The 14389-nt window shown below is 44.2% G+C and overlaps 1 protein-coding gene across 2 annotated transcripts in view; it reads right to left on the reverse strand.

Moving 5' to 3' along the window:
* Positions 1-834: 834 nt before the first annotated feature.
* Positions 835-14389, reverse strand: part of BACH2 (BTB domain and CNC homolog 2) — a 374467-nt gene continuing 360912 nt past the window's right edge. For both annotated transcript variants that reach the window (XM_025384074.1, XM_025384073.1), the window contains exons 6-7: positions 12464-12670; positions 835-7179 (exon numbers count right to left, since the gene is read on the reverse strand). In XM_025384074.1, the coding sequence (XP_025239859.1) occupies positions 6694-7179; positions 12464-12670 (693 nt within the window). In that variant the 3' untranslated portion in view covers positions 835-6693. The remainder of the gene's footprint in view (positions 7180-12463; positions 12671-14389) is intronic.

Below are 14389 nucleotides of genomic sequence, written 5' to 3' on the forward strand. Positions count from 1 at the left end.
TAAAACCTAAGACACAACTATGAAATACACTTTTAGAATACACCTTTTAAACTGTACAGTCATGCGTGGCATAACCATGTTTTGGTCAATGATGGAACGAATATATGACAGTGGTTCCGTAAGATTGCAAACCCTATTTTTACCACACCTTTTCTATGTTAAGATACACAAATACTTACCCTGGTGTTACAATTGCCTACCATATCCAGTACAGTTACATGATGCACCAGTTTGCAGCCTAGGAGCATATAATCTAGGTGTGTCATAGGCTTTCCCATCTGGGTTGGTGCGGCACACCCTGATGTTCTCACAATATGAAATTGTGTAAGGATGCATTTCTCAGAACGTACCCCCTCACTAGCTGATGTGGGACTGTGTGGTTTCCTCAACCACAATTCTACACATCTTTCCTTGCAACTCATTGCATCTTGGTGTTGGTTTAATGTTCTTTCTCATTTACTTTCATTTAGTTTTTAAAAAATTAAGCCTTTTTTTGGATATAATTGCAGATTTACATGCAATTGCAAGAAATGATACCCATCACCCAGTTTTCTCCCGTGGTAACATCCTGCATGGTGATAGCACAATATCAAAACCGAGAAATTGGGCTTAAAGCCTTTTATCTACTCTCACAGGCACTAGGGATTTTTAAAATTCAGAGTTTAGGAATCACATTAATATTATCAAATTTTAAAGATTCCTAATCAGATTAATCAGGTAGCAAGTAAGGGTCTAAGTCAGAGGAAGAGAAACGGCCTCTAGGAAAAAAGATTTCCTGAGGTTTCTCACTCTGTAATTTGGAACACAGGGATCAGAGAGAAAGAAAATCAGTTTACAATGCATAATGATATGTCTTTATTTCATCAACAGAAATGGTGTCTAGACAAAATTCAGTTAACACTAGCAATTCAATTGAGTGAAAACTTTTTTTGCACAATAGTGTATTTACAATGAGTAAATGAAGTTTCAATTCATTAATTCATAGCAATGCTTTTTTTCCCCAAAAGGTAAAAATTCTTAGTTACAGAGAATAAGCATCAACAGCCTTTCATTTTTACAATAAAAACCACAAGAAAAACCACAATCACTTAGAAAAAAATAAGGACAAGCCTAAGAACTAGTACAATAAAATGATGCATTGAATTAAGTTACATTAATCGCATAGAATCTGTGTAAAAAGTATGTAGAAAAACACCTGATGTAACCTGTTACAGTCGTTGACCAGTTATGAGAGGTACAGAGGGTTATACAGGTAGATATGTGTGAAAACTGTCCGTATTGTTCAACCTGGGGAGGAAGAGAAGAGGGGCTGCGGCCCCTTGCATACACTGAGAAGACCCTGTTTTGAATATGGCCTCTGGAGTTTGTAAGGCATATATTAGAGGTGCACTTGCATCAGACTGGTTCTGGAACAAATTGTCACAGGCCCTCTTGGCCTCACTAGCAAAGGTGCTGCTTGCCTTGAATGGCTCACTGTGTCTAACAAGCACCTGAAGCTCCCAAACACATATGGAATCTTCCTGATCACTCACTAGAGGTGCCATGTCTTTACGTCAGAGCGTGAACAGGCATCCCAGGATTTGCACACACAAAATACATTGTTGGGACTTAAGGGGAGGTCACACTTCTGCCTCCAAACATGTTTTGGTAGAAGACTGAGCATCCATCTGTAGGAAAACCCCTTTGTCCAAGTCCCTTCACTCTTTCGCAACATATGCGTCTGATTATTCCCATGGGAGCGCTTGGCACTGAATGTTAGTCTACCTGAAATGAATGGTCTTGGTGCACTTCTGCTTCTAAGAAGGGCCAGTGTTTTATCTGAGGTCAATAAACTGGAATGAGAATGAAAGTCAGAGCTGTTTATCCATTGCTTGACAGCGATATGCATACACCATGTCACAACATTAAATCAAAGCTATGAAAGTTGGCCTCTGCAACCAAGTGGGTATTCTTCACAAAATGGCAGCATCGTTTTCATATTACATTTACAATGCACTGATATTCATTTGATAGAAATATCATCTCCCAGGGTGGAGTGTAGGAAAATACTATAAACTTACTTTTCTTTGCAAGTAATGTTTTTGCACCGTCAGTTGAATAATTTATCCTCAATCTGCCACAATAAGACTCTTCTATGTACAAATGCTATTTGCACACACTATTTGTGTACAAATATGTTCTGTTCTACAGCATCGGTTTTGGATGCTGGGGTCATGAGATGGCTCGGGCAGTACTATCAACATACACTTTCAACACACAATGCCTCGTGCACACAGACTTCCTGTATGAATACCAACTCCACCACAGGGCATCGTACTGTGGACTGGCTCACCAGAAATCGAACTTCCAACACAGTGTTCAATCTGGGGAAGAAACACTAACCCATGGTACAACGAACAGCTTTATTCTTAAAAAATAAAAACAAAAACAAAAACAAAAAAACACCTTGTTCTTTAGTCTATTTACAGTCATTTGAGGACCAAACTTGATTCTTGCTCCTTTATGGATCTGAGACTCCTCCTAAACTGTAAGCAACAGTGGAGCAGTTTGAAGTCATTTCTAAAACAGCTCCTAGTTTAAATGGGGCATAATGTAGAGAAGTAGGTAGCCAAATAGGGACGTGAGAAAGCTTTGCAGGCAGCTCTTCCTCATTGTGAGAGGATTATGCTACTGCACAGGATGTCAAGCAGCTTCACGGGACAGGAGTTTTTGGTGTCTTAACAGGCTTATCATTTTCAAACCTTTGTTCCTTCTTTTTCTTCTTCTTTGATGGCAATCATAAAATATTAAAAGAGAAAATGTGGGTTTAGGCCTCTTGACAACAGCATTAAACTTCACACTGTGCACACTTCACTTTAGCCAGTCCTCTTATGAGTCCTGTCGCTGGTCCTGGCTCCTTTTGAAGGAGTAGTGGCAGTTGTCATACTAATCACTAGCCTTTTTTTTTTTTACTTCCTTGGAAAAGCAATATAAGGATTACATCCTGAATTAGAGTGCATCTTAAAAGCAGCAAACCTTTAGAAAGACAGTTAATAAATTACTCGCACAACATACAGTTGCAGACGCACAGAGTCAGGTTTTCCACTGCAGCATCGCCTCTGACGCCTGAGTCATTGCTGGGAACTGAGAAGAGAAGTAGCAGGATGGCCTCGTAACTTTGTCAGCTTTTTTTTTTTTTTTTTTTTTTTGAAATTTTTCTAACAGTTTTGTTCCAGAATCAGTATGTAATGAAGTTCAGTTTTAATCAAGGCACCCCCAGATAACACAGAGAAACAGACACATACAGCAAAGCACTCACCTGCCCAAAGCCTGACCAACTTGAAGAGAGGTTGCCTGGAGACACAAGCAGGACAAAGGCAGATCCAAGGGGAGGACTGGATTTAGGTGGGATGTTCATTAGTCTCAGGGTCATCTCCACTGGCTCTGCCCCAACAACCATTCCTACCCCAGCCATTTGGAGACCCAAGCAGGCATCCTCCTAAACAGCCTGTGGTTGGAGGGTCTCTTATTTTTGTAAAAGAGCCTTAAAAACAACCAAATGTCCCTGTACTGTGCAAATACTCTTCCTTGCTGTTCACTTGCTTTTTTTTTTCTTAAAAGGTGTGGGGTTGACCGACGGATCCCAGGGAAAAGAGACAGGCTGGGTTTTAAAATTCCACTCGAGGCCGTTTGGATTCTGGTCCCCAGCAAGTCCTCCCTTTGAATCAACCCAGAAATAATTTTGACAAGCACACAGTTCCGAATAGGAAAAGACACGCACACATCACATGAACAACTGCACGAAGCTAGTCACGGTTCATGGTGTATTATGAATGAGATAACTTGCTAGAAATCCCTACGAAACTGGAAGATGGTTTTTAGAGCAGTGTTTTTAACCAGTTCCCATGACAGAAGTTAGGTTGGGGGAAGAGGAAGAAAAGCGAGGCAGGGGTTGGTGGGAGGAGGGTGAGGTCTGAGTTAGGGTGGAGAGAAATAAAGAGACCCTGCCCCTCCTAGAAATGACTGCCAAACAGGTCTGGGCTACTGAACATAGAAACCTGGGGAAACGGATGGAATGTGGTCAAGACTACCAGTTGCACATGAGTTGTTACCAGGGTAAACCTCATGCCAAGAAGCTGGGTTGGACCTGGTTATGATACGAGCAGACAGTGTTCTTTTTCTAAAAGAGGAGGAGAGGTCACTTGGAAAGGCAACAATAGAGTTAAAAAGCAAAATACTGTCAGCTGACTCCACCATAACACACGCCTGTGAAGTACCACGTGATTCACATTGAGTTTATATTCTCGCTGTCACCAGTTTTCCACAAAGGCAAACCTCACGGTGAAGCACAGAACTGTCCTAGTAGGCCAAGAAATTCCAACAACCATAACAAAAACCAGCAGCTCCAACACAGAGCTTTATCAAGATCTGTTTCAGACAAGCACACACACACGCACACACACAAACACACACACACACACACACACGAGAAAAAACAAAAACCCAGAGGCAGGTTTTAAAAGTGGAACTGTTTAAAAAGAGCCTTTTTTTTTTTTTTTTTATCCTACTGCATGAACTGACAAATTTCTGGCATTCATACATATTTAAACATTTAGTGCTAATATTTGTACAGAAAAAAGTTAATAATACTAAAACATATGTTACTATGATTTCACTGTTCGCCTACATCGTATACTAATTTCCCCTTTTACATGCAGCTTTAATATTGTCCAAACAATGGCACAAAGAAAGAAACAAAGTCAACCATCTATTCCCCACTGCCCACCACCCCGTCCCCACATCAAACCGTTCAGGACTCTCTTCCCCAGCCGGGCTGGAGTGGCCCTCGGGCTGCTCAGTGAGACCCAGACCCAAGGCCACTGGAGCGAGGGAGCTGATTCCTCCTCCTCTGGGGCACACCTTCCTGTAAACGTGGCTGGGGCCAACACGCCCCCAGAGCCAAGGGAAGCTGCTCTCTCTGGGTTGCAAGTCAACCAGTTTTGCAGCAAGAAGAGAAAATTATCATCAGGTGAGGGTAGGGTATATGTGTGATTCGGGAAGGGGACAGGGAGGGCTCCCGGTGATAGCTTGTCCAAAGCCTCAGAATGAAGTCTGCCTTCAGACAAGAGACTGGCAGAAAAACCTCAGAAGACAACTCCAAGCCTTTGGAGAAGGAAAGGAGAAAGAATGTGTCAGCTTGTGTCAGGGATGGATCGCAGATGCCAGGATGCCCTGCTCTCTCCCAACAGGGTGAAGGCAGGACCTTCGGGGCTGTGATTCAAATCCCCTCAGGCCAGATGTCCTGGGAGGCCGAGCCTGGGCAGGAAAGCCGGTGGCTGGTTGGCCCCATCCTTCAGGGGGGCAGGTCCTACAGCACAACACTTCCAGAGCAAGCCGAGGCCTCAGGACGTGTTGAAATGAATGGGACTTACTCCCTGGGTGAAAACGTTCTAGCTTGATTTCTAGGAGCCAATGCCTGCTGAGTTCTGGTATAAAATCATGGATTCCTGTTTTTCTGATGTACTTTTGAGTGAGATGTCCAAACTCTCTCCCCACGTAGGAATCTGAACATCCAGCATCAACTCTGAACTCTCTATCTGCATTTAAACTTTGCTTAGGGAAAGGTGGGGAGGAGATGAAATATAAAAATATTAAAGCAGATTATTGTCTACACATCCTAGGATGAATTCATTATTTGGCAAGATTGTTTTTCCTACATAATTATCACCTGAGTGCTTTTTAATTAGCTAAAATGTTTTACTTTTTAAACTAAAAGCAAAGAACATACAGTATACTTGAGTTATACTGAAGTTACAACTTCATTTAAGAAAATAGGTTTGACCCAAAACTCAGTGCAAGTGGCAAAGTTGACCATCACTGTACAGTATCTGCAAGGAAAAAAACAAAAAAACCAAAAACAAACAACCCCCTCCCCCCCCAACAAACAAAAAACAAACCCACAATACTCAAATGACACCACGTGGCGGTGCCAAAACCAAACCAAACGAAAAAGAAATCTGAACTAAAACCTTGGGAAAAAGCTTCCAACACTGAATTTTGTCCATAAATAAGCACACATTGAAAATTGAACTGTGAAGCAAGAAAAATGACCATGTTAACAGTTACCAAACTAGTTCTAGCATCAGAGACAAAAGAAGAGGAATGTTGGAACCTGTTTCTAAATGAGAAATAAGTTTCCAGTTTTAGGATGAGAAAGTTGAGGCATGCAGGACTTTTGCATATGGATATATATATATATATTTTATATATATATTATATATAATATGTACAGTCTAGCTATAAAACTTTGATGTGTATAGAAGCTGTCTTCAATGAAAAAAATTGAACATTCAGAAGAAATTCCTGAGATAGGGTTTGTGACATGGGCCACTGAGAAAAAAAATCCGTGGTTGGGGCCTAGAGGTGTTGTAGTCTATCCCTGTGAAGACTGAAATTGAGCCACAGACAGACAGTGTCATCACTGCTGTCTTTCCTTGCCTGGGCAAGGGGTAGCACCATTGTGAAGGTAACTATCTATCACTCCTGCTCGAGAAGAGGAGAGACTACTTCGGAACAGTATTGCTGCTAAGACCGCTGTAGTGTGCACCAAATGTGTTCTCGGTTTCTTCGGGACAGCAGATGAACAGTGCCACAGGCTGACTGAAGAATGCCTGGATGAGAGAGGTGTGCAGACCGGGAGGCAGAGCCGAGTCACTAGGTGTAATCTTTCCTGGGCTGTTCGTCAGTTGTACACTTATCAGTCATTTCCTGGCAGAAGTCCACGGTCACTGTTTGGCTCCTGGGTTCAAGAGGAGGTCCTCCTCTCTCTGAGAAGGTTCCGGGGTCAGTGCCTTCTAGCCTCCTCCCAGAGGTACAATTCTCGGAGGTGTTGCTGGGTGCCCAGGGGGGTCCGGGGGGAGCTGCGCCTGGCTCCAAGCAGCAGGGCACATTTTCCCCCACTGCGCATTGGGAGGCTGCAATGTTCTGCTCAACACCCAAGGGCGCAGGGTTAATACTGGAGGCTGTGGGCAGGTCCATGGGTCTGAGGACAGGGCAATACCGATGCAGGGCCTGGATCTGCTCGGGACTCTGGATGTCTCGGCAGACTTCCTGGGAAAGGCAGGAGAAGTTGTCCAACAGTTCCCCCATGCATGCTTTCAGTTGATTCCTCTCTGACAACAGTTTCTCTTTCTCACACACCTGGACAGCAGACAAAAAAAGAGAAGGGTTGATCAAGCCTGAATTGGAGGACCAAAGGCCTCGTTTCAGGAGGTTTTCCAGCCTTTGTTTTGCATCCTCCATTATAATGTAACTCAAGAATGACTAGGTCAGGCTCTAGAAACTTAAAAGATACATATTCAGGGAGCCCAGACAGGGGCTTCTGCCGCACCTCCCATCTGAGCAGCCCATCCAGATGGGCTGCTGACGCCAACATCTTCCCCAGGACACCTCTTCATCTCTCTCCAAGGCCCAGGCAAACAACTGGCAAAATTGTCACCAATCAGAAAACTTCGGAGCCAATGTTTTGGTTTCCCAGAATTTGGGGTTTGCAGAGAGTTAAGTTAAAAACTCTCAGTCCCAATCTTGTGATTGAAAATCTCCCCCAAATGTATCAGGTTGCCATTTTTGAAAGGCAAAAATCTACCATTCCAACTACATGACATTTTGAAAAAAGCAAAACTATGGAGACAGTAAAAAGATCTGTGGTTGCCAGGGGTAAAGGGGGTTGAACAGGTGGAGCACAGAGGATTTGGGGGCAGTGAAAGCCTCTGTATGACACTATACTGGCGGGTCCATGTCATTATACGTTTGTCCAAACCCACAGAATGTACAACACCGAGAGTGAGCTCTAACGTAAACTACGGACTTGGGTGATAATGATGTGTCAGTGTAGGTTCATTGACTAACATGTGTACACTTTGTGGGGGATGCTGACAGTGGGCGAGGCTGTGTGTGTGGGAACAGGAACATATGGGAACTCTCTGTATAGTGTGTTCAATTTCGCTGTGAACCTACAACTGCTCCTAAAAAAGTAAGCCAGGCTGGGGTGTAGTGGCTCACACCTGTAATCCCAGCACTATGGGAGGCCAAGTTGTGTGGATCCCTTGAGCTCAGGAGTTTGAGACCAGCTTGGGCAACATGGCAAAACCCCTTCTCTACAAAAGATACAAAAATTAGTCAGGTGTGGTGGCGCACGCCTGTAGTTTCAGCTTCTTGGGAGGCTGAGGTGGGAGGATCACTTGTGCCCAGGTGGTGGAAGCTGCAGTGAGTGAGATAGTGTCACTCACCCTGGGTGACAGAGCGAGACCCTGTCTTCCCCCGCCAAAAAAAAAAGTGTATTAGAAAAAAAAACCCAAAAAAAGTCATCAGCAATTTCCTACGGTTGCCTAACATATGGAGTTTCATATAGAACCCAACATCACAGGCTCTCTGGCCTTGGTAGCAGAGCAGACTGAACAGGAGGGACTCTCTAGGACAGCTGGGGTATGTGCAATGGGTCTGGAGCAGCGATTCTCCCAGACTCGAGAAGGGAGAAGGAAGGATGGAGCCTGAACCCTTGCGTACTAGCCCAAAGTTCTGAGATGTTCTTCTCCTTAAACAAAATCCTACATATGCTTTTGTGTTCCTGAAATTCACCATCCCAACAGAGATGACTTCAGCAACAGACTGGAGACTAATTAAGGTTTTACCATCAACATTTGTGGGAAGGGGGCTGGGCGTGGTGGGTCATGCCTGTAATCCCAGCACTTTAGGAGGCTGAGGTGCGTGGATCACCTGAGGTCAGGAGTTTGAGACCAGCCTGGCAAACATGGTGAAACCCCGTATCTACTAAAAACATAAAAATTAGCTGGGTGTGTTGGGGCATGCTTGTAATCCCAGCTACTCAGGAGGCTGAGACATGAGAATTGCTTGAATCGGGAAGGTGGAGGTTGCAGCGAGACGATATCACACTACCGCACTCCAGTTTGGGCGACAGAGCGAGACTCCATCTCAAAAAAAAAAAAAAAAAAAAAAAAAAGAAAAACTGCGTGAGGGTGAGGGGAGGAGATGGGGTTCCATGAGGTACACACAATGAAGTGGATGAAGAAAAGGGGCATCTGAAGCAGCATGAAGTCAGTTCTCACCAACCCTTTGCAAGTGCAGGCAGGAGAAGAGGATGGGAGAGAAAATGAAGAGGAGAAAGGGAGGAGCAGGCATGCGACATGCACAAGGAACAGGTCTCTGACACGGGAACTGCATGTGCCATAACATGAACGCAATCTGGCAGGCGGCGTGGGCATGTGTGTTGGAAAGACAGATTTATACCAGGAAAGGGCACCTGCTAAAATATTTATAAATTTATCAAGAAAATACATTTTAAAAAGGAAAAATAAACAGATGTAGAAGTGCAACTTGAGAGAAATACATTATGTGAGTTTGCAACAGCTGAGTGGCAGGTGTGTGGGAGGCGACGTGGGAGTGGGGAGTGAGTGCAGGGCCTGCTGGGGACTGGGCAGGGAGGGACTGGGGAGAGGTGGAAGCTGCTCCATCCACCAACGCCATCCCTGCCAGGACACTGCATCCCCGCCACAGGGTGGCAGACAAGAAACAAAACACATCTGGGATGTCTCCTTGGGGAGAAAACTTGTATGGGTGGCTGTGCAACCTGGAGCTCTCCCCTTTTAGTACAGAAATCTGCAAAGTGAGGGGCAATACTGCTTGGGCGCTGGGAGAGGAACCCCAGGATCATTCTGCCACATTGCCCTGGCCAAAGCACTGACCCCTCCAGGCCTACTCATTTGTTAAATGTTCCAGGCCACTTTCTAGGGGGAAGAAAATGAGGTGCTGCGTGTGACAGCAGCAGGAAAGACAGTGTAACTCACACCTCGGTTAAAACCATGAAGCTCTAAGTCACACACGCACACTGACGAGTGTGTTCTCATTCAGTACTGAAACGCAACGCATTATTTAAGGGATGCCAAAAAGTGGCTGGAGAACTAGATGATGCTCTTTTGGTTTTTTAGTTGAAAAATGCTGGCAAAGTGCTTTAGATATTTACCTGGTCTGTGGCTTGGATTTTATTTGTTCAGTATTACAACACTACACTAAGCAGAATGCGAATTACCAAAACCAGGCATTTCTCAAATGTGGGTGACTGAAGTTATTTTACTACCTTAAGAGGAGTGCAGGGCACTATAGACTTGTGCCTAGGCCCCTGTAGACTCACACCCAGTGGACTTAACTACCTAAGCCCAGCAGGCTTTCAGAAGACCTACACTCACCAGCAGGAACGCTGTCTCCTTATGTGATTTAAATTAAATTTTGTTGTTTAACAAAAGTAAACAATGTTAAAGAAATATTTGAAAGAAGAAACTCATAATCCCCTGAACTGAAAAGTCACAATATCCAGCAAATTTTAGGGCAACAGACATTTTCTTGACCCCAGCAATGGGTCCAACACTGGATATTCAGAAATGATCAAGTCACTGTCTTTGTCCTTGAGGAACACGACAGTTGAGGGCTGGGGGCTGGGGAAACAGACATATGTGAAGATAACTCAAGAGTAAGTGATAAGCACTAAGCCAGAGGTCAGATCAGGGTTCCATGGGCAGGTGCCCAGCCTAACGGGGGACTCAGGAAAGGGGCTTCCTAGAGACGTGATGCATAACCTGACTCATTCATTCAGAGATGGGGTCTTGCTAATATTGCCCAGGCTAGTCTCAAACTTTTGGCCTTAAGTGATCCTCCTGCCTCAACCTCCCAAAGTACTGCAATTACAGGTGTGAGCCATGGTGACCAGCCATGACCTGACTCTTAAAGAACAAAGGAGATAGAAAAAGTAGAGGAATGTCCAAGACAGAGAGGAAATGGTGTAGGCACAAGTGCAGAGATTGATTTTATCAGGGATCAAGTCCTAGGAAGGGAGTGGATGGTGACACTGGAGAGGCAGCTACAGACTGAAACACAAAGGGCAGAAGAGGTCCTACTAAGAAGCTTGGACTTTCTTTGTTGGTGATGGGAGCTACTAAGGACAGATATTTTCCCTGGTTGGTGAGTATCAAAACAAACAAAAAAAAGAAAACACAAAACAACAACAACAACAATAACACAAAACCCTGAAGTCCAGGGCTATCTTGATAACATATATCCTGTGCTTTTCTAACATCTCATCCTTGCGCTTTGGTTCTCATCAGCTGGTGGCTCACCATGAGGCCAGAGGGTGCTGCAAACAGTCTGAGGAGCCACACTTAGATCATGACCACACCATGCAGCCTCCCTCTTCTTCAGCCTGACACAGACATGGCACCTGAGATGAGTTTCTGTTATTTGGTGGCAGAAAGGTAGAGCTGAAGGAGGTTGAGTTGGTTGCCTTCAAAGCTACAGTCAGGAGCCAGAGGTCACCTGGATTTACTTTCTGTAGCTTATGGCTGCTTATCAAGGAGAAGGGGTGGGGGCACATAGCTCTGAGTATATGGGCGAGCCTGGGAGACGGGAGTTTGTTTTCTGTGACAAAACACTCTCAGGCACAGGGATGGCTATGACAGCCACCTTGAGGCAGAATTGCAAAAGAAAGGGCCCTGGGGCTGCAAAGGATGCCAGGAGATCATCTCCTGAGCAACGGCCCCGCTGCAGGTAGGCGTCCTATCTCGAATCCATTCTCTTCTGTCAGGAGGCAGGAGAAAGCAGTGGTACAAGACACGATTTGGAATCAGACACCTGGGTTTGCATTCAAGTTCTACCAAGTACTGGGAAGTTACCCAACCCTTCTGCATTGCAGTTTCCTCCTCTGTGAATGGGGATAAAGGAGTGCCTAAGTCATAGCGTTAATGTGAGGATTAAATGGGATCATCCACAAAAACCATTTAGAAGAATACCTGGTCCATAAATGCTCATAATTAACATCAGTTATTCATTTATGTTTTTGAGACAGGGTCTCACTCTATCACCCAGGCTGGAGTGCAGTGACGCAATCTCCACTCACTGCAACCCCTGCTCAAGTGATTATCCTGCCTCAGCCTCCTGAGTAGTTGGGATTACAGGCACACGCCACCATGCCCGGCTAACTTGTTGCATTTTTAGTAGAGACGGGGTTTCACCATGTTGGCCAGGCTGGTTTCAAACTCCTGACCTCAAGTGATCGACCTGCCTTGGCCTTTCAAAGTGCTAGGATTACAGGTGTGAGCCACCACGCCTGGCCAACATCAGTTATTTTCATGTTGGATGAAAAATAAAAAAGAACTACCTCTATATGAATAATGACTGAAGGATATAAAATATTGACACACTATTACACATCTGCGTGTGCGCACACGTGCGCGCGCGCGCAGACACACACACAGAACAGATGTAAAGCTATTACTTCTGTTGAGAAACTTGTTAAAAAATAAACCCAAACTTCCCCAAAGGATGACTCTTCTTTCTACTTTTCCAACTTTCTTTGCTGTTCCTTTACATTGGTCCTGGTGACTTCCGGTTGCTGATCACAGTGGATGGGCCAACTCACCAATTTGCGGATTTCACATTCTAAATTCTGAATACAGTCCAGTTTCCTCTTGCGGCAGCGCTGGGCCGCGATGCGGTTCTTGCTGCGCCGTCGGACATCATGAATGAACTCTAACTGTTCTGAGGTTAGCTTGTGCATCTTAATCATCATCTGGAAATCGTTCCTTGGAAGATCTGTGATTTGATCTACAGGAAAAGGAAGTTTTACCTGAAACCAAGAATAACAGAAAATGATTATGGCAGCTGGATTTTAATTCTGGCAGGCGGAACATCAAAAACGATACAACCTCCTTTTTACGATGACCAAGTAATATGGAAACTACTGAAAGCAAGCAGTGATTACTTATTTCCTGTTTAAGGACAAATAAGATGTAATAATAACAGGATAATCAAAGAGAATAAGAACACACATATTGTAATGTTATTGTCTCTCAGATTTTTGAAGCAAATGGCATGAACAATATTGGAAAATGTTTCATTTTTCATTGATGAAGCACTTTTGTAAGAAAGATTCCAGTTAGTTGAAATGTACTTCCATAAGACCTACAGCCTAACTCAATAAAATGACAAGTTACAGGGAGATACCACATAAGTACATATCTAAAGCACCTGGATGAAGACAGCCCCACATATCCTGAAGATGCTGGAGACACAAAAAACCCAGTGTGATTCACAGTTACAATAGCATATGGGAGAGAGGAGAAGATAACTTGGATAGGCTTCACCAGCATATACTAGGAGTCAGAAGAACCAGACTTTCATCCTTCTCACCAGACCCGAGACCTCAGACTAGCTACTCCACCTCTCTGAGATTCAATTTCCTCATCTGAAAAACAGGGCATTTAAAAAAAGCCATACATTGCTATACAAGTGTTGGGCACTCTGGGACTTTATTTTCCAATGAAATGTTGACATTCCTTCATCAAAAGGTGAGATGCATTTTCCTGCCTTTTGACCAACAGAATGCAGCTGTAGTAATGGTGTATAGTTTCTGAGGCTAGGTCGAAAATTAGCTGCCATGCCTCGAGGACATTCAAGCAGCTCTGTGGAGAAGCCTATGTGGAGAGGGGCTGATGCCTCTAGCCAACAACCAGCATCACCTCGCCAGTCATGTGAACAAGCCACCTCGGAAAGATTCTCTAGCCCCAGTCAAATCTTCAGTTGAGTGTAGCTCCAGTCAACATCTGACTTCACTTTATTAGAGATCTTCAGCCAAAACTGCTCAGATGGGCCACTCCTGATTTCCTGATTCACATTCACATTTCTCACAGAACCTGTGAGAGGTGTTAAGTGATTACTATTGTTTTAGGTCATTAAGTTTTGGGGTGATTTATTATGCAACAATAGACATTGGATGTAGGTACTTATCAGCAAAATTCCAATTCTTGACAAATTCCAATTCTTGACAAATCAAGGCAAGTAAGTATTATCTAAAGTGAGGACAGCAGTCTCCTGAAGGATGGGTTTGTATCATTACTATGTTGTTAAATGATTGCTTATATTTCTCTTTTTCTTTTTTTTTTGAGACAGGGTCTTGCTCTGTTATCTAGGCTGGAGTGGTACGATCACAGCTCACTCTAGCCTTAACCTCCTGGGCTCAAGTAATCCTCTTGCCTTGGCCTCCCAAGTAGCTGGGACCACCATGCCCGGTTACTTTTTTTTTTTTTTTTTGTAGAGATGAGATCTTGCACCAGAGGGGGCGGGGGGGAAGAGAGAGATTAGGTCTCGCTATGTTGCCCAGGCTGGTTTCAAACTCCTGGGCTCAAGTGATTCTCCCTCCTCAGCCTCCCAAAGTGTTGGTATTACAGGTGGGAACCACAGTTCCTGGCCTGAAATATTTTTCTTTTTTCTTTTGAGAGGGAGTCTCGGTGTGTCACCCAGGCTGGAGTAGAGTGGCGCGATCTTGACTCACTGCAAACTCCACCTC

This window comes from Theropithecus gelada, chromosome 4, assembly GCF_003255815.1.
Source record: "Theropithecus gelada isolate Dixy chromosome 4, Tgel_1.0, whole genome shotgun sequence".
NCBI lineage: Eukaryota > Metazoa > Chordata > Mammalia > Primates > Cercopithecidae > Theropithecus > Theropithecus gelada.